Source organism: Corvus moneduloides, chromosome 6, assembly GCF_009650955.1.
Source record: "Corvus moneduloides isolate bCorMon1 chromosome 6, bCorMon1.pri, whole genome shotgun sequence".
Taxonomy (NCBI): domain Eukaryota; kingdom Metazoa; phylum Chordata; class Aves; order Passeriformes; family Corvidae; genus Corvus; species Corvus moneduloides.
In genome coordinates, this window is record NC_045481.1 from 36,582,449 (window position 1) to 36,603,353 (window position 20,905).

The 20,905-nt window shown below is 39.6% G+C and overlaps 1 protein-coding gene across 2 annotated transcripts in view; it reads right to left on the minus strand.

Moving 5' to 3' along the window:
- Nucleotides 1-20,905, minus strand: part of STARD9 (StAR related lipid transfer domain containing 9) — a 101,389-nt gene that overhangs the window by 5,630 nt on the left and 74,854 nt on the right. For both annotated transcript variants that reach the window (XM_032111531.1, XM_032111529.1), the window contains exons 23-28: nt 16,480-16,960; nt 4,426-15,603; nt 3,442-3,639; nt 2,100-2,283; nt 976-1,122; nt 250-349 (exon numbers count right to left, since the gene is read on the minus strand). In XM_032111531.1, coding sequence (XP_031967422.1) covers nt 250-349; nt 976-1,122; nt 2,100-2,283; nt 3,442-3,639; nt 4,426-15,603; nt 16,480-16,960 — 12,288 coding nt within the window. The remainder of the gene's footprint in view (nt 1-249; nt 350-975; nt 1,123-2,099; nt 2,284-3,441; nt 3,640-4,425; nt 15,604-16,479; nt 16,961-20,905) is intronic.

Below are 20,905 nucleotides of genomic sequence, written 5' to 3' on the forward strand. Positions count from 1 at the left end.
TTCCTTCCTTCTTTCAAAATATTATCCTCATATTATCTCAAAACGCTGTACTTTGATATTACCACATCAAAAGACCAACTTCAGAGGAAAAAAATCACTATTTAATTTTTTAAGAAATTCTAAGCTCTGGCTACTGGCTGGTAGTATTTTTCTGAAGTCATGTAATGGTAGGGACATCCTTGCAATACCTAGATTCAAGTTCAAATTTTGGGATAAAAATCAAAATAAGCAGATGTATGTTTTACTTACCAAATGTATCCTTATGCAATTGCAATGTATAAAGCTGACTATTTCTAACAGTTGAACGACCTCGTGCATCTCTTGAAACCAAAGTATCTCCAGAAGAAACCTGATTTAAGAAAGTGAAGAAGTGGAAGCATGTGTTTGAACCGGGAAAAAGAAAGTGTGTTATATAGGCAGCGGAGTATTAGTAGCAAATCTGCCTTACAAGGTTGGAAGCCTCTCTTTATCATGAAGTAACACTTTTGCCTTTCTTCTAGTTATGAAATGAAACTGACTTGGGAAATTTAACAAACCAGGTGTAAAGAACTAGCATGGGTGCATACTTCAAAAATGACTTCAGGAAAGTCCATGTTCACACATGGAAACTCTTAAGTCAATGCAGGTATCATTGAGGGAGGCACTGAGAATATCAAATGCGATCAGATCTATCAAAAGAAAAGGCCTGTTGTTTCTAAAACATTTGACAGATCACTGATAGTAGTAATTATCTGATTTTTTATTTATGAATTACAAAGAAACCCCTGAAAAATAAGTGTCACTGTCCTTTGCAATTACATGGCAAAATGCTCCCTCACACCATGTCACCCATCTGTGTACTGGTGATGCAAACTTGTCCTGCTTGATAGCTGTGACAGAATACGAATCATCTCAAAAACCCTCTCTGTTCCTACATTATGTCCCTGTGGTCGAAGCATCAGGAAGTATCAGTCTCACCCACCAGTATTTTCTCACCTGCCCCTCCTGGCTGCTGAAGTTACTTGCAGTGTATGTAGCAGTATTACTGCTGTTGTAACCAGATGTTGGGCCAGAGGAGAGGCTGAGGCTGGAGTCTGTGCATAAAGTGCTTGTACTTGCAAGAGTCTTCAGTCTTGCTTCTTCCTGTAATAGGCATCACAGTATTACAAACAAACAAAAAAAAAAAACCCACACCAGCACTGGAAGTTGAAAGAGGAGTAATCTAAAGAAATCCACTTTCTTTCAAGAAGTGTTGACAAAAATTGCCATACAGAAAGCATTAAATTAACAGACTTGTTTGAAAGCCTAGGACTATATAAACCACAGGGTGAATGACCCTGTAAAACTTGGCTGTTGGGAATTATTAAAGGATCAGGGACATGGATCATTCATAGAATTATGGGATCAATAAAAGAACTGTAGCAAGAGCCTGCAAGCAAAAGGCCTGTGTGAGAAAAACTCTCCATGAGAAAATTCTTGTGTGAGAACCAAGCCTGAGAAACAAAGAGGGAGTTTTGAAACGATGCAGCTGTCCTGATAAGATGTGCTAACCGGGAGAAAAGGGAGGTGAACTTTGAATTCTTTTAATCATAACATAACTGTAGAAGCTTGCCAATGTAAGTCCAATTATGTAGAAGTAGAAATTTGCTTCGGTAAGTTTTAAGCCACTTAAGAGTTAACAAGCTGGTATACTATATAAGTGCCTCTGGATTGCTAATAAACGGAGTCTTGCTCTTATCAACCATATTGGCTGGTCTGCAAGTTTCTCCCCCTGCCGGAGCCGGGCCTCTCTTCTTTTTACAATTCCAACACTTGGCAGTCTGGGAAAATGCAGCTTTTGCTGTTTTCTTCACATATAAGAGCTCAGACTATCAAAATAATGCTAGGATGCTTTTAAGGGGAAGAAGTTTTATAAAAAGATCTCTTTTCAGTCCCATTTTTTGCTCTTTGTCTACTTCTCAAGCCCCTGACTTAACTTGCTGGTCCCATACAGTTGTTAAAGACTGAAGATTTTACTTTACCAATGCAACTACTCAATGCTAGAAGACCAAATAAAAAGCTACATAAAAAGAAAATACTGAGATCTTCAAGGTTATTTATACTTTCAATATAATGCCCACCTTCTGTAACTGAGAAAATATTTGTTCCCGTATCCGCCTTTTTTCTTGCTCTGCTCTCTCCCGGAGTTTGTCCCTAGCTCGTGCAATTTCAGTTTTAGTTTCTTCTCGTGCCCTCTGATAGTCTCGGAGCAACAGTTCAATGTCAGAAGGGTGCTGAATGCTTCTTCTTTTCGGTTCTTGAACTCTGTAAGAATGGAAAAGTAAGGGAAAACACACATGATTAATTGAAATATCATGAGAAAATCATATTTCAATTTAGAACATGAAAATCTGCCAAAAAAGCAATTAAAACCCAGCATATCAGCCTCCAAAAAGCTTCTCTTTGCTCACTAAAGGCTAAGTAGACATTAGCCTTGGAAAATTACTCAGATTGCAAGTCCAGTTTGCTGCTGAGATTACTACAGTGGTTTCTAAATCAGGTCTCCATATGATACAAGGTTATGGCTTTGGCATATCACATACAAGTTTTTTGTGTTGGGAAATTAACTGTCTCCTGACCACAAAGGAAGCAAAAGTCATTTAGAGAATATGGTGGGGAATGAGAAACTGAAATTCTAAATGGTGAAGTGTTGCAGAGTTTTCTGATATTTAAAATGAAACTGAACTCTGTGGCTTTTAAGCTAGTGAAGGAGTGTCCTGGTTCCTGCCAGGACAGGGTTAATTTTGCAGTAGCCAGGAGGGGGCATGGCCAGGACACAGAGGTTATTCTGTACCACCTCACATCATTGCTGGAGGTGGGGGAAAGGGGCTTTTCTAAGGAGAAAGGGTTCCTTCCACTTGAGATGTGGCAGAGGGAGCCATCCCATGTTGTCTATCGCCAGGGGCTTTCCGTGGGAATATGTTCTTTTCTTATACCTTTTGTTATTAATGCTGGTGCTGTTACTGTTCATTTTCTTATCTCATTGCTGTTTCCAGAAAATTACTCTTATCTCAACCTGTGATCTTTACCTCCAGTTGGAGGGGAAGGAGAAGCAGTGCTGATTTTAGCAGGAGTACTAAATTGGAGAATACCATTCCTAAATCACAACAAGGAGTAAGAGGACAGATTGGTCTCTAATCAGTCCAGACTGAATACTTGGCTGTCCCTGTCCATCATACACATATAATAAATTAGGCACTTGTTATGGACTGAAATAAAACTGGACCCAAGATTTTAATGAGTGTTTTCTAAAATCAGGCGTGTGTTTTCCTGAAAGCATTTTCTGTCCCAAAGGTTAATGCATCCACATTGAAAAGAATTCTGCTGCTGAAGTCTCAGATGTCAGTAAGAACCATTAACGTGCACCCATTGTGAACACTTTTAATGAACATCAGGCCTAAGGAGAGGTTTCTAATGCCCTACCTGGTATTTTCCACCACATCTCTTCTCAGCTGTTGCAGATATTCTCGGCGTCTGCTGGGGAGATCTAGATCCCTCTGACTTGCATCCAGAGTCTGGGACAGACTCAAATGCTTCTGGGGACTCAGACTTCGGCTTCTTTGGTATCTTTGTAGCCTTTTTACTCTTTCCTTCCTCAGAGTTTCAATAGTTCTCATGTGTCTGTTGGGAAAACATGATTAAAGTGACAAAATGCACCCTGCAAAGTTACATTTTCTGATGTTTTAAAGCACTTAAATATTAGGTGGATTTTTAATGTAAATTTTTTCTAGGAATCTAATACCATCTAATACCCCTTTGTCCACATGCTGAGAGATGATGCAGAAATTCTAAAACTCCACTTATTTTCTAACAGCAGGAAATGTACAAGAGGGTTGTGATTACTGCTGGTAATGGCTGAGAGGCAAATTGAGGATGGAGACTATTGTAGTTGCATCAAAATTTTTTGTTGCAAAAGTTTCCCAAACTGACTTCTACAATCACAAGAATCAAGTATCTTGATTTTTAAAAAGTTTATTTTGTATAGTTATGGGGAGTTAAAAATAATTTTTGTCTATTCATACATTGGCATTTATTCACAGAAGTATGAATGAAACATTTCCATAAATAAGATGTCTCAATTATTTTTACATTGCAATAAAGCAATTAAATGTATTCCCACATCACCAGGTACACATGAAAACTCCTGTAGCTGCTAGAAATTTTAAGAGTGGGGTGCCACTATATTTGAATTACACCAAATTACTTTTCCCTGTTTTCTTGGAGTAACCCCAAAATTTGGTCTTAAATGCCTTGCTTAACAGTTTTTAAAATAAGCCTAATACTGTATCTCTTCACATATGCTTCACTCAGTGTGACTAAGTGATTAAGTGCTCATTACTAAATGCTATTTAAGCTGCATGAAGCGTATTCAAAATACTTAAAACAACACCACATTAAGTAATTTACCTTTCATAAAGTTGCTGCTTCACTGGAATTGCCACTGGCTCATCTGCAGTTCCTCTCTGAAGGACCCTCAACAGGGCATCTGTTTCCCCAATGCCATAATTGAGCTTTGCTTCAGTCAGTTCCACTGTGAGGGGATGCTGATGCAGATCCAGGTGAATGCCAGACATGATCTGGGCACGCTCTCTCTGAAGTCTCTTGATCTCTCTGCTCCTGCTGTCACAAGACTGGTAATTCCCTTCCATTTCTGTTGATCGTGTACTTCTAGGCTTCTTTTCTGCCTGACTTCTTAAATCGGTCACGCTGCCACTCAGGCCAAGTAACAAAGGAGGAGGGCTGCTCTTAACACCACACCAGTTGCTAAATTTATTGTGTATAGGTAAGTCACGGAGGCTGTAGCTCCGGGGTCTGTATGGCTTTGCAAAAGTAGTATTCTTGCTGAGAGGAATTTCAGTGTCACATTCACTTCCAGTGACAGAATCTGTACTGTCATCTCGGAAGGAAGTCTGCGCATCGCTCACATCAGAGAGTGGGGGAGGACAGCTGTTCTCATTCTTCCAGAAGAAATCATGAAATTGTAGAGAAGATGCTTCTACCAGCGGTTCTGAGGAAGTGCCAGCATTTGTCTTACTTGAACAAGTGGCACTAATTTTTTGATTAAAAAGTAAGTCAGCATTTGGAGATGGGTAGTTATGAATCAAAGCAGTATCAGAATTCCCAGTGTATTTTTCGTGCCCAATTCCACCTGAGGAACTTCTTCCACCCCTTGTAACATACATACAATGAAGCGAACGTGCCACTGAACCCTGGTCTCTGACATCACCCGTTACAACTTCTCTGTGGCCCGACACCTCCAACATACTGCTGGAGTGATACAGCCGTTCTGCACAAATGGTAGTGTGGGTGTCAACCCTGAGTCTACGCTGTTGTTCCAAGTCTTTTGAACCATTCCGTCCTAAAAGTTCTTTGGCTGCTTTCTTATCTGAGAAACTTCCAGATTTCTTTCTTATGCCCTTCTGTTCTCTAGAGGTGCTTGATTCACTGTCTGTTTCTGTCTGTGAAAAATTGTCCACATGATGTTGCATGCTGGGCTGTGGACCTGCCCTCAGCTTTCTCTGGTTGTGAAGGGGACTTGAAGCAGCACTGGAATATCCAAGAGGTGCCTTAGTAGGGCAGACAGACTTGCTGAAAGCAGTCTGGCTGCTGGGACTAGCACTAAGAGTAAGAATAGGGGAAGAGGCCCTATCGACTAGCAGGGTATTTTTGTACCAAAATTTTCTTTCAGCTGGAGTCTCTGTTTCACTGACACTTCTTTTATCCTGACCATAAGACGTTGGAGATTGAGAGGTGCTATTAGTAGGGCTGCTAACTACAGTGCATGAAGAACCATCTTGCCCTGAACTTGGCAAGGATAACGTGAGAGGTGAAACGCTGGTGCTAGAAAAAGCCACATTCTGCTGTGCATTTAATGATGTTTTTTGAAAATGCAACATAGGAGTGGAAGTTTTGGGTAAGAGAGGCAGATGCATAAAGGAGTCTTCCAAAATGCTGTCAAGACTGTCATGGAAGTCAGAATTGCCCAGGCTTTTCATCCCAGTTTGTTCTTGTGTTCTTTCTTCAAGAGAGGGTATTTCCTCTTTCCTTTTGGGAATCTCTCCTACTGCATCTGCACCAGTTTCTTTGCAATCAATATTTACTGCCTGAGCTGCCCTCAATTCCTTTTCCATTTTTGCCTCCATTTGTTTTTCTTCATGTTTGCTTTGACGTTCTTCCAAAATCTCAGTCTGAGTGCCTACATCTGCTGTTGTCTGAGTGCAGCTATCTGATCTAGTAGACTTTAGAGCACCTTCAGTTCCTTTTTGGTTGATTTTGGCACTCTGCTCATTATCTATAATACTCTGTTGGGAAAGGTTTCCCAACAGCTCAGAAGTGTTCTGAAGAAGCTGTGACAGATGCATGGAGAGGTTCTGCATGCTTGTCCAAGAAGAAGGTAGATGAAATAAATCTCTGTTTGTTTCCTCCTTTTTTGCAGAAACATCTGTATAGCTTCTCTGATGTCTTCTCTGCCGTTTATACCTTCCCATAGTCACTGTCTGTGTTCCTTGCTCACATGTAATCCCTGGTGGTTTTTTGGAAGGTTTTTCAGACTCAGAAGGGTATAACAGTACAATTTCATCAACCTGCACTGAAGAGTTACCAGGTTGTGCAGAAGGACTCTCAAATTCAGCAGTGTTGTTTTCTGAGTTCGTTTCCAACGTTTCACTGGATATGTTGCAGTACTGTTTGGCACTGTCACTCGAGTATGCTGATTGAAAGTCTGGTCTGACACTGTCCCATTCTTGAGGACCTTCAATGCTACTCAAAGTGCTTGACAAAACTTTTGCTGTAGCATATGAACTTAGATGAGAACGAAAAGGAGAATTTTGAGAATTCAATCCATTGTCTACACTGGAACATCTCATAACTTTACGGTTTTCCATGTTCAGAGGAATTTGATTGCAAGAGACATCACTTGCACTTCCAAAAACATACTGTTTCCAGCCAATCTTGCAGGCTCCATCTTGTTGCCATGGGTGAATGTATGGGTTGATATCACTTGATCTAAAATGCATTGCATCTTTATTATCTTGCAAAAATAAATCAGTTTCTGGTTGGTATCCAGCTTCTTCTCCTTTCCCTTCACTACACTGAGCTACAGAACTACTCTTTGAATGGACATTTGCTTCTGCACACACAGAACTGTGAGCTATGGGCAGTAAGGGTGATGGAGATTGACTAGTACAGTCTTTTAAAGACTGGCTACTTTGGCTTCTTGCTGCAAAATTTTGTAAATTTTTGGGATCACAGTTTGCAAGCTTCTTAGTTTGTGCCATTTTTTGCTGAAATCTGGGTTTAGATTTAACTTGTAGAAAGTTCTTTGATTCCTGCTTTGAAAATCTTTCAATTCCATAAAGATCATCTTCAGTTGGTGATGGAGGCTCTACACTCATATTCAAATCTTGCAGTGATTTAGATGCAGAATATAACAAAGGATCTGCCTTAGATGAAGCTTCCAAAGTACATTCTGTATCAGAGAAAACAGCAATAGCTGGAGCTGATACTCTGTGACTTTGTAAATAAGGTCTCCGTGCACTTTGTTTACAGCCCTTTGTACTCCGTGTGGTAGAATATGATCTTTTGCTCCTGAATTGCACCAATTTGGATTCTTGAGGAGTTAAATCATGGTTTTCTGGCAAAAACTTTATGGACTTTGTTTCATTATTTTTTACAGAAAAATTGAGTCTTTCTGATTTCAGAGTATTATTCCTCTTTACAGTGTTTCTCATTGTTGAACAAGTGTCTGCCTCAGCAGCAGGGCTATCAATGCGTGAACATATATTATTTTTGCAAAGTAAAATCTCTTTTCTGCCATTGGTATTTGTTCTATCTAGTACATGTTCTATCTGTTCACCTGTAGACACATACTGACAATTATTTTGCAGATCTGCAAGATTTCTTTCAAAACCCAAGACAGTGTGATATGGTTGCCTGGGATCAGTGCTTCTGTATGTGGGGTATGCTGGACTAAATGAATTGCAGGGGTATTCAGGATCCACTTGAACATCTCTTGGATACAGATTTTTCAACACTGTAACTTCTGAGCCTATTAATTCATTTGGAGAATTTGAGGATACATTCGTTTGCTTTTCATCAGGTTCTCTGCTTAATGTTTTTCTCTGCTCTGTCTTTACTGCAAAATGTTCAGCCTCAATATTTGAATGCAGTTCTTCCTTACTTCTGTTAAGTGTATTTCTCATTAGTCCCTCTTTAACAAGAATTGCCTTTTTAGTATCCCAAAAAGGTAATGGTGGTAGTAAAAGAGAATTATCCTTTGATATTTTCTCTATGTGCTTTTTGCAATCTTCTTGTGGTGGAACTTTATCCCAGTGATGCTGATTAATTTCTGTATCACTGTCAGTTTTTTTACTATTACTTCCATATGCAGGTTCCCCATCCACAGCAGAATTCTCATATGCAGTACAATCTATGTCTGATACTGGACAATGCCTGTTTTCTTTTGCAAGAGAAAGTAAAATATTTCCTGAAGCACATACTGGCTCATCAAATACCACAGCTTTATCAGACTGAGTGTCTTGTATTTGCAAAACAGCAAATGGAGACTGTTTCAATATATCTGAATGCAAAGTATCGTATGTGCTAGTTTCACCATGGCCTATATCTGCAGTTAAAGGAGATTCTGAAAATGCTGTTACGGGTGGGTAATTGACTCGTGCAAATGACTGGGGAAAATCTCCTTCTTTTACAGAGCACACATGTGCAGAATTGCAGGACACTTTCTCAGTCAAACAACTGTCCTGAAGTGAGTCCTCAAGCTGACTAAATATTAGAGATTTTGAGTCCTTGAGTGAAGATGTATTAAAAGCACTGAAGTTCTTGGAGCTTTGAAATGGTGTATCAGTTGGAGTGTCTTCTGCAGAGTACGATGGAAGAGACTTTGGTTCATTACTGCCAGTCTGTCCTTGGCTCTGGAAAGTGAGCAAACCCGATTCTGGTACAGTCACACTATTAGTGTTACTGCAGTGTTCTGAGAACTCATGAGTTTTATCTTCTTTTATGTCACTGCAATTCTGGAAATAACCTTGAACAATTTTCTCCTTTTGCTCTGTTCCCACCACTTTTTCAGGGAGCTTATTACTCTGAGCATATGTGTCCTCTTCAACTGCAGAATTATTTTCCTTTCCTTCTCCTTTTTGAGAAACACCCGGAAAAGTTACAGATAAACTTAAATCAGTTGATTCACTTTCAAAATATATTGTTTCTTCAGAGAGAACAATATAATTTTTACCTTTGTCTCCGTTGCTGACAACCAAACTATCTTCAGATGATGCTGGACAATTCAGAAGATCAGGAAAACATTCAGGAGTGCCCAAGTTCCTATCACAATCTAGAAAGTCTTTACTAGAATGCAGATTTTCCCTTGGAGACTTGTTCAGGCCTTCTGAAAGGGCTGGAGCCTTCTCAGAAACAGTGTTGCCTGACTGGTCTACACAGCACTCTTCAGAAGCCTCATGTTCCTGGTTTTCTGTGGGCCCATGCTGATATCCAGCTACACCAGAAAGCTTGGTGTTTTCAGGTTTACTGTTTGCTGTAGGATAGCTTGCGCTTAAAAATGTCTCCTCATCATGCAGGGATGAACCCCCTGAGCGAGGTGCTTTCTGAGTTGTGCTAATATTCTGAAATATTTTTTGTGTAGAGCTTTCTAGTAAAGAGCAGGTTTTCCCCAGCCCTGTATCTTCCGTAATTTCTTTCTCTGAAGAAGACAGCAGGTTTGAATTATCCAACACTAGTGAATCAGGCACAGTGGTATCCTTTACCTCTTGAGCTGTATCTTCTATGGAATTAAGACAGTCTTTTAATAATTTGTTGACCATTAAATCCATATTGTGTTCTTCATAAGGATTATTAATATCCTGAATTATATCTTCAGAAGAATCTAATTTTTCCAAGAAAAATGAGCTTCCTTTGGCCCTTTGCTGAAGTACAACAGTTCCAGACTCAAGACCACCTGCACTGTACGGAGTGAAAGAGCTGTTCTCATTGACAGGATGTGCAGATATGCCATAATCAGGTCCATTTTTAAATACAAAGGATTCTTCCTCCTGCCTCTCCTGCGTGGTCCTGGTTTGCAGAAGAGCTACACTCTTACTTTGTGTTTTATCTGGAAGATGTTTGTCTTCTCTCATTTTGTTGGCTGTAACAGATGTACCAACACTGATCTCACTCTCCATTAATGTTTCATAGTAAGGCAGAACAGCTCCAGTTCCAAGACTGCTGTTAGCAGATTTTGTACATCCTTCCAGTGTAGTGAGAGCATCTTGAACAAGATGGGAATCATCACTTCCTCCAAGATATGAAGGGTGATTTACAGTCTGGCATGGGGAGTCTTGAAGTTCTTGGTTTTTTTCTGTACACTTCAGTGTTGCTGGTGGATTTTGTTGCTTGCTGATGTCTTCATTATTTCTACAAAAGCTGGTAGAGACCCATTGGCTTTCTCTTAATATTTCATTTAATCTGCTGTCATCATGTGTCATTTGGTAGCTGCCTTTGTTTTCAGGGAATAGGTCATCCAGGTTTTGTAAAAAGATCAGTTCTACCTCCTCTGTGTTTTCTATGAATACCTGCTTTTGTTTGTCTACTTTGGCCACTTCTACTAGCTTCATTAATTGCACTTTCTCTTCCTCAGCTCTGGAGCCTACTCGATCCAATTCACAAATATCAGGTCTTTTTCTAACAATACCTACATTCAAGTTTTCTGAAGTGCCATGCTCAGGAGATGGCACAGAGCAACTCATATACATATGTCTGTCGAGACTTATACATTTTTGTTCAGTTCTGTATTGGTCAATACCAGCCCTGTCATCAACTGAATATTCACATGCATCAACTATATTTCCTATCTCTGTAGCAGAGTCCACTGAATTACCACCTTTACTCATTTCAGTAGGGTCATGGTATCTTGAATCATCTTCTAACAGTATATTCTGTTCGAGTTCTGAAGCCATCAGGTATCTTTCAGGGATCTTAAATTGATTTAAAATTTCTTCGTCATCTCTGTCACAATACATTTGATGCAGAGCTGGAGACTGTTCATTAAAAAAACCATTTTCATCTGTGCATATGTCTTCTTGCCTCATAATAACCAGCTCCTCAGTGTTAGTCATGGTAATTTGTTCTTCACTCCCAGTCACTTCACATTTATTAGCCTTGTCTTCCTGGGGCAAACTGTTTGGTACACAATGCTCAATTGAATCGTTAGAATTTATTTGTCCTTCATTTTCAAATTTTGCTGAAATATTTCCTTGCCTCCTTGGGATTAGTACTGTTTCAGCTACATTCTCTGTTGTTCTGTTCATCTGTAAAAGCCCCTTGCAAGTATCAAGGAAGCCCAAAGTATTCTGAATAATATCTGTTGTGGGGGAACACACAGCTGAAGGAGTGGCTTTGGGAGCAACAGAAAGCTCTGGTGAACAAATACCTATTTCTATTTTCTCACTTTTTTCTTTTTGGCAAAAGCTGTTTGTTTCAAGTTGGCTGCCAGACTGCACAAGTGCTTTTGATTCCTGAGTATGTTCTGCCCTTGTGCCAGCTTCCTGCAGTTCATCTTTGTCCATCTCTTCACGTGTCAGGCACAGATTTGTATTAAACTCACTGTGAACTTCACAAGCTGCAATATCAGTATGTTTCTTTGGATTCTGAGATAGACCAATGTCTTTGAAATCCCTTCCACTCCTGTCTTCAGTTACACTTTGGACTTGGGCTACTGTACTGTCAGGTAAACTTTCAGGGTGTCTGGATTTAATTTCCAATGCACTTTTTTCTAAGTTGCTTGCATTATTGATTGATTTTATTATTTCTTCATCCCTGGCTGTTCCTGCATTCTGATAAGGAGCCATGGCTTCTTCTGTATCTATGTTTCTGAAAATTTTCGATTCTTTATTTATATATGAACTCCCCTCTTGAGAAATGGCAGCTGATGCATTTGTGTTGCATTCAAATACCCTTACCAGCTCTGAATTTGCATCATGTTCAACATGAAAGATATCCTCTGGGCAATCGCTTTCAAAAAATGTCTCTTTTCTAGATTCAAGTAAGGATTTGTTCTGTGTTTCTATTTCCAAGAGAACAGAGGCATCAAATTCTGCAGAAATGTCAGTTGTCTTGTGTGTAGTGTTTTCCTGCCCTGTTGATTTTGAAGAGCATCTTGTGCAAAGGCAGCCAGAACATACATCAGAACAACTTTCTGTGACACTGACTTCCACAGTAAGATTAGATGAAGCATCGCAATCTCCTTTCACTATTGTGACATGCTCCAGTAGTTTCTCATAATTTTTGGTCTCACATGCACTTTGAAAAATATTAGCTTTTGTTGAAACTTTGTAAAATATGCTTGAATTAGATTCTGGGAGAAAATAATTTGTATTCTCGCCAATAGCAGCAGGAAAGGATTCGGTGTTTTTCCCATTTGCATTCAGTAGGAAGTAACTTACTTCATTTACCACTAGGTTTTCATATTTGGATGACAATTCTTTCTGAACTACAGACTGAGAATTCAAGACATTGTGTTCTTTACTTTCACTGCTTTCTTCTCTTATATTATCAGTGCATAATGTAGAATTTTCTGAAATTTGCTGGGATAAGCAACTTGCCTGATTGTCTGCTAGAGCACATTCAGGGGAATAATCCTTTGAACCAGGTTTGTGTTTGAATTCATAATGATTTAGTGAAGGCAAGTCTTCATCCTTTGATACATATTCTTCATGATCTCTGAATGAAGGCACCTCTGGTACAATGTCTGCAAAGCTATCTGTGCTTATTTCCATACAGATTCTCTCTTTTTGAGACATCTCCATTGGTGCTGCAGACTGGTCATAGCTTGCCCTGGCAGCAGCTAAAGGGTGACATACATATGTTGTCTTCTGTGAGGAAAAATCTGTCTCTGCTGTTACTTCTTCTGCAGGAATTTGTTCATGATCTGTTTCTTGCATTGTTTCCAGATTACTCTCCCCAGACCTCGGGAGTTCTTCTGTATCAGCTGATTCTGCTCCTTGTCCAGCCAATGCCTGAAGATTGTAACTGCTTACTAGAGAGCAGTTCTTGTTTGTTAAGTCACTGAGAAAGAAACCTTCATCACAACATGTTGGTATTTTTCGTACTGGGAAAAGCTGCCCACAGTTTCCAAACTGGATGTGTTTTACTGCAGATGTCTGTGTTGAGGTCATATTATGAGCAAGTCCCATAGAACACTCAGCAGCAGGTGCACTGACAGATGCGCTTCCACTGCCTGAATCTGTCACACTTGATTTTGTCATCAAGTTATTATAGTCATTGTCAAGCTCATCTTTTGAAAAAGTTTGGAAGAAGTCATCTTCTAAATCTCCATCTACACAGCCATTCCTCTGCTCCACAATTTGCACAGGCAACACAGAGATGAAAGATGTTCTTATCACAGTGTGATCTTTTGGCAGCTCTGGATGTGTTGCGGGGAGAGAGTTCTCCTCTTTCTTAGATACCAGGGACAAGCAGTCTGCAGTGGAGGTGCTTTCCAAAGAGCTGAATGTTTGTGCACATTCAGTAGCAGACCTGTAAGTAGATAATTCATCCAGTTGTTCTTGTTCAGGATGGTGTGACTTTGAATGTTCATAATAATCATGCTCTGCTGAAGTGGGAACAAAAGAGGAACTTGGTCCTACTGAGCTAACAAATGAGGACATTACATTCTGAGATTCCAAGGAAGAATTTTCATTAGAGTTTGTCCATCCCTTAAAAATCTTATTTAATGATCCACTCTCAGAAGCCTCTCTTTCAGTTGTTGTTTCAGGTAAAGGTACTTCCAGTGTGTCAGAGGAGAAAACTGAGTTTATTTCGTTTACATGATGTGGACTGTGAGTAATACTGTGAATCTGCTTAGAGCCAGAAACAAAAGAAACCTCAGCAGCTGACTGCTTTAGATCATCTTTCTTCAGCCAAATTCCTGGTTTGCTCAAAGAGCACAGATGAGCATCTTGAAATTCCAAATTTTCATAGGAAGAAGATGCTGCCATTCTTGGGCTGCTGATGTCAACCTTTGAGTCACAGGAAGACCAGGTGTTATTAGTAAGCAAAGGATTTCCACCTGTATAATACAGTCTTCTTTCAAGAGACCTTTCTTGTTCTACAAAGGAGACTTTTGTTGTCTTCAGCAACTGCTTGTGAGCATTACTGGAAGCAGTCTGTGGCTTGGTGTTCAAATAAAAGGAACTGCTCAACTTCAGATCATAATTTGTCTCTTCTGTATCTCTGTCACAGGTCTTGGATTCATGGTCTTCCTCAATCTGTATAGCTGGTAATTTAGGAGTTTGTAACTTCCAGAAAATCTCTGCTGGCACTTCATCAGATGAATCAGATTTGGATTCTTCTACCAGATCTTCTGCTGGCATCTCTTCTCCATCAGCTAAGCTATCCAGAGAAAAGCTTCTTTCAGCCTTTCCCAGTCTCCTACGAGATGCATATGATGTCACCAAAGATGAAATATGGCTCTCGGTTCTGCTTTTGTAAAGCTTAGCTGGCTCATGATGGGTGTTTAACTTGTGAAATTGGCTTGTATTTTGCCTTTTGGCTTTATTTTCCTTTTCTACCAGAGAGTCTTGTGACATTTGACTGTCATCACTCTCAGAATCTTCTGGGTTGGCAAGGCATTTATTTCTGTCAAAATCTTCTTGTTTCAGTTTCTCCGGGAAAGCTTTTGCATAAGCACAGGAGAGAGAATCTACAGAATAGGAACTGTCGGTATCAGAAATCTCATTTTCATCATCCTCTTGCCAATTCCCCAGCATATCTGTGGCTGTCTTGGACACTCCAGCACTTAGCATCTCAGCACTGTGCCACTTTTTTTCAACATAAGAGAGTGGTGTCTGTGAGTTCATCTTAGTAAGGTTTCCTACTGATGTTGCTGCCATCAGAAATTCTTTCTGTTCCACTGATGACTTCTCATGACTTGGCAAGGTTGAGTTTGCTTCTCTCCTCCAGTTCTTGACTGTTTGGTTTAGATGCATTGATGGTGGGTTTCCATACACTGTTTTCTTCGTTTGGTTAGGAAAGTTTTCTGGAGAAGACCTGTGGCCTTTTCCACTGATATCCATTCTAATCTTTTTATTGGATACCTGAGCTCTATTTTGTGCTACATTGCTACCCACAGGCTGACTTAAATCTCCTAGCACCTTTGATTTTGTCATTCTTCTCCCTGTAATAAAGGTTTTGGGCTCATCTTTCTCCTTAAAAAGATCAGGAGAGGAGCCTTTAGAGGTCTGGTTTTGAGATCCAGCTTGCCCTGGGCTGTCATCCCACTTTTCAATTTTTTTATAATTTTTATTGATATAAGCCATGATAGCTGAATCATTAGAGTCTTTCTCTGCTCCTTTTTTATTTTCAATTGAAGATGGGTTTTGTTTTTCAGTTAGCTGCCTCTGGACTGAAAAGGAGATCCCCTTTCCATCATTAAGGTCATCACTCCCAGAAATGTCTTTACCACTTCTGTAAAGGTATTCTACAGGTGACAACCTCCCTGTTGTACTACCTTTACAGTATTGATCAATATTTGGTGAGGTAGATAACTTTGAGACAGACTCCCTCTTCAAAAAAGAGCTGTGGAAATAAAGAAAAAATAAAGTCCAATCCTTGCTTGAATAATGCACTTAACATTTCCACCACAGTAATGCCTTGCCATTAAGAATAACAATTTATGAAGCAACAATCTTAATGCCTTTCAAAATCCAATTCTAGCAGGGCATAAAAAAAATAAAATTCTGTCATTAACTATACAATCCCCTTGCTATCTGGAAAGATGCTCTGCACACAAAGAAATAGCTCAGTGCTATGAGGTATAGCTTCATATTGAATCTCTGTAGGCTCAAGTAGCTGCAAATGTTAATTAAAAATAAAAGATAGTTCTAAGTCACAGAAATCCACTTAGCAGAGTTTAGCTATTTCCTGCTGTGGAAATAGCTAAGGACCATGCTGTGACAGACACTGTAGCACCCCAACTTTTAGCATTGCATAGAGATGTTTATTTAACTTGAGAAAGGCTGACCAGTGTAAAAGTCCAATCCATAATCACACCAAAGATACCAATATTCTGAAGAAGAGTTTGAGGATAATCAAGATAAAATTATGCAGAAATTAGTATTTACCAACAGTCTGAAAAAAGCAACAACAAAAGTTAAACCACTTCTAGAAAGCCTTCTCGAATAGGTAAAAAGTGCAGAAAGGATTGAGAGAGAAATGTAAAAAAGTGAGAAAGACCACATCAAACAGACAAGTAGGGAAGGTACTGTTCAAATCCAAAGGAAAAAGGCCAACAGCTCCAGCTCGATGTACAATATAGTAGGTCTGCTGATATTGCAGGTTTGGGGATGTTTTTCAATACATTGAAAGGCATTCAGGATTATAGGTGGCCACTGAAAATACCTTGAATTTACATTACTTTCGAAAGTGCAGAGGATTTGATAGATGTTAACTTACCTGGGTACCTGGGGCAGGTACGGGTTACAGAACAAATGCCTTTGCTGCAAGGAACTCAAACCTGATGATTTCTGTCTCTTTTGCAAGTGGTGATCCAAAGAGGACTGCACAGCAATATTGTCATTTAGGACTTGGGATTGTTTCAGACACTCTTCACTGAGCCAGCAGTTAGCTTCCAGCTGCTCTAGGTTTTGCTTGGCTTCCAATAGCTTCTGCTTCTTGACTATCCTTTCCAGCTGGAACTTGACCTTTTTCCGTCTTATGTTTCTTTCAGCCTTTTTTAAGGAGTACCTTTGCAAGAGCTCCAGCTGCACCAGTCTCTTCTTGTTCTGCTGTAGCAGAGAAAGGCAGGTTTCCAGCCCAGTGGTACTCTGCACCTCAGCCTCTGCACACAGCGGAGGCTCTGTCTGCGCTGCAAACTCCCTTTGCTGTTGCTGAAGAGCAGCCAGACGTTTGTTCTCATTTATAAGCCACTGCTGGTCTGTAAACAAAACCATGATTGAAAGAATGTAAATATCATAGGAAAACCATTATTTGTTACTATCTTGTTTCTTAATTTAATCAGCGTTTAGAGGTCATTTGAGAACAGAATTTCTATGCATGAAGAGTAGAGACTTGACTAACCATTTAAAGAAAAATATATCATTTCTCTACTTCATTGATAACTAAAAGCCTCTTCATTGGCTTAAGGACTCAGGTAGCAACTGCAGGATAAAAGCAGGGGCTTGGCCAATACAGCTAAGGAGAGTGGTACGTAAGACCTTGTTTGTAAGAAAAAAGTAGAACAGACATCAATTTCTCAAAGATTACACTCAAATATCACCTCCATTTTGTTAAAATACAGTGGAAGCATGAAAAGACCTGAGTTCAATTCTCTACAGGGTATATATTCACAATAGAGAAGTATGACTTCATTAATTTTTTTCTGTGAAATATGCTACTACTTCTGCTTTAATTATTTTGAAGTCATATGTTAAAACTTTGTATGGGAATGAATGTATGTGCACTGGGAGCAGAGTTAACAAGGGATGAAGTTAATAAGAGGATGAAGTTGCACAGAGCTAAACAGAGCTCAGCATTTGCTTCTGTGTTAATGCAGCAAATGGAATTTCACACACACTAGTGAGCCTTTGGCTAATAGATTCCTACATTTTAATGAAAAAACAAGCACTAGTGCAATCTTGAAATGTTACTGATTTCTCATTACTGCATTTGAGTGTTTTACAACCATTGCAAACCAAACATTTCTTTGTGCCTTTTGGTCCTATCCTTTCACCTTTAACTTGGCTAAACCAAAAAAAACCCCACCTATGAAGTATTTTTTCTCACTTACCTCGGCATGCTGGAAATGGAAAATAAGGGAGGCCAGAGTCCTACTAATGGACTTTGTTTAGCACAGGAAATGGCAATTTTTGTGCTCAGTGTTGGTGGCAAGTTCAGTAAGCCTGGAGGCTGGACCTCCCTATGCCCCACTGTGGATGAGCAGCTGACAGCCACCAGTCCTGCAGATGGGAATGCAGCCTTCCAAGTGAGTTACAGACCCAGCTACAAGGATGTCATCATATAGGTATCTGCCAGAGACTTCTGATAGTCTCTATAAATGCATCAGATGAAAACTTCCCAAGCAAAACAATCCCCGTGTGGCACCTGGCTGAGGCAGAGCAACAACCACAAATTTGCTATCTTTTGCAACTATGGTTGCCCCAACAAGCACTTGCCAAAACAGCCTGATGGGAACACACATACCTTAGCATGTAATCATAAAATTACAGAATCTTTAAATGGGTTGGGAGGGACCTTAAAGATCATCTAGTTAAATGTGCATGAAATAAAACAAATACTGCCATGGGATGAATGCAGGTGAAGCCAACACAACCTTTAGCCATTATGACAAACAATTCAAAAGCACAAGATCATATCACCAGTCAATGCATATTTTTCACAGAATTACCACTCCACTCCACAAAAAGAATTAGTTTCTCTGCTTTTGGTAATGACCCCTATAGTTCATAAATGCCAAATTTGCTTACAAACCAAGTGATTAGCCTAATTTGATAACAAAATATGTTACCTCTGCTTACACTTCTCTAAATATTCAGAACCTGATCTTTGCAGTCAGTAAGGATGCAGTAGAGAACAGAATTAGGCTGATTTATTTTTAACCCTGGATGCAAGACTACTTTTATTTCACGCAGGGGATGGATGTGGTTAGAAGTTTTTCAGAGCACACCAGCTTCAATCTGAGCTATGATGAACTGTAACAAAAGAAGGGATTATTGAGATCACTATGACCAGGTTGTATCTGATGCCTCGAACATGTTCTCTTAATGAAGCAGATTTTTATGCTGCTATAAAAATATACATATTCAGCTCTCAAAGCAAACAAACAAAAAAAATCCATTGTTGAACAAGCAATGTAAAAATCTCAGGCCAGGTTCCTTCACAGGTGGAGCATTTCTCAAAGAACCAAAGTTTTCCAAAGCACTGCTGTCTTAGTAGCAGCATTTTGTTTTGGCTGGGCTTACTTTCCATGTACAGTCCTTTACTAAATAAGCAATGTTTCATTGCTTATTCAGGGATGTAGGAATTAAGAGGTATTTAAGTTTCATGTGATGAATGAGGGCTACCTGCACAGCTAAGCCTCAAGAGAGGAATTTGGGGCTCTGGAATTTTCCCTAACGCAAGAAATCATTAGTGCAGAGACACTGTAGGCATCACATACTTGATGACTACTGATCTTGTTAAATATACTTCATTAGTGATCCCCACCACAATGAGTCTCCTGTCCTGCTTATGTTGGCAGCTCTGCATAGAGCACATGCACAGAAGTAGGAATTCTAGCTCTATGGTTACTCTATGGATGAAAGGGAAGCATTTTTGACATTATGTTAGTTAATTTTCCTTAATAACATTTTTAGTTTTCACGCACAAAGCTTTTTTTCCAACTTCATTTCAAGACATTTTCTCTTTTGCATGTTTTTAGCCAGCAGAATATTTGGCAGATCAGAGTTTCACTGCAAGAGAGCTGCAAGCTTAAGATGCTAATTAATCTCTGCTCACAAACTTGTCTCTGTCAGGAGCTGAGCCACTGAGGGCACAAAAAAGGTGAAAAACTTTGGTGGGTTGCCAAGTAAAGAATTGTATTTGGCTGGCAAAAACTACCTTCCTGGCTAAGTATTAAAACGCCCTAGGGTATATTACCGTGTCCCGCAGCCATAGGGAGGAGGAGAGATAATCCAGCAGGCAGGAATTGTGCAGCAAGATTGATTTATTTAATTATTTTACAAACTCTTTTAATTGGACAAGGATCAGCCACCCCTTGGGGGTGATTGGCTAAAATCCTAAAACATCCATTGTCAAAATAGTTTTCTACTATAGTATAAACAAGGCTTCTCAAGGTTGCAGGCATTTCATTGTTTACAGAACTCTGCTACTATCTCTGTGAGAGAGAAAAGTCTGTCACGGACTTAGAAAAAAGCAAGAAAATCCTTGCTAGCAGCATATTTGTATCCATAGCTAAGCTTTGCATGAACCCAGTGAAAACAGCAGAACTAGAGGGAAGCACAGAACAAGTCTACAGAGTCACAAAATAAAGATGTTTTGGGGAAACTCCTGGTTCCCTGTACTATCTACATATTCTTCTGCTATATCCCATCAAAACAATTTCCTTTTAATCTCTTCATTGTGGCTGGCATAATTAAAAGATATCTGACTGCATAAGTTTTGCTCTGAGACATTGCCAAAACTTCACAGAAGTTTTCTTCTTCCAGGATCAAACAGCAGATTCTGCCAGGTGGGAATGACACCTTTGTATAGGTGTCTTTTGCTTATCAAGAAACCTAGATCAAATCATTCACTAGAAGATAAACTAGAGAAGACTATAACCACCCCATTTCAAAAGCACCTCAAGGCTTAAAATGTTCCCAAATCACTCTATAAACTCATTAAGGGGCAGCCCAACCCCTCCAAGGCATCTTACTGAGAATGTCTGCTGGCATGCAAAGTAGCAGCTCCAGAGGCCAGGAGCCACGGACACTAAAAAATACCTTTCAAAACATGGTGTGTTCAGTTTAAGCCACAGTCTTATGTCACAACCCTATTTTTCCTAATGAGTGAAATTAATCAAAACCACATGAAAATTATCTATACTGTTACAGGTGACATCATCAATGAGAGAGTATCTCAACTGACCTGTCACTGTCTCAGAAGTGCTGCTTGGCTCCTATTCCATCCTGTTGTTAAAGCAAGTTCCCCTGAAAGCTTTTAGTAGGAACTACCATGGTCACCTCAACTTCAAGCTCCAAGAACAATTCATTGGAGGAAGCACAAGCATATCACAAGAAAAACTTAAAACACAAGAGTGGACTTGGTATATGTTGTAACTACAGATACGAGCAGAGCAAGGCTGTAGGGAGGCAGGATTGGG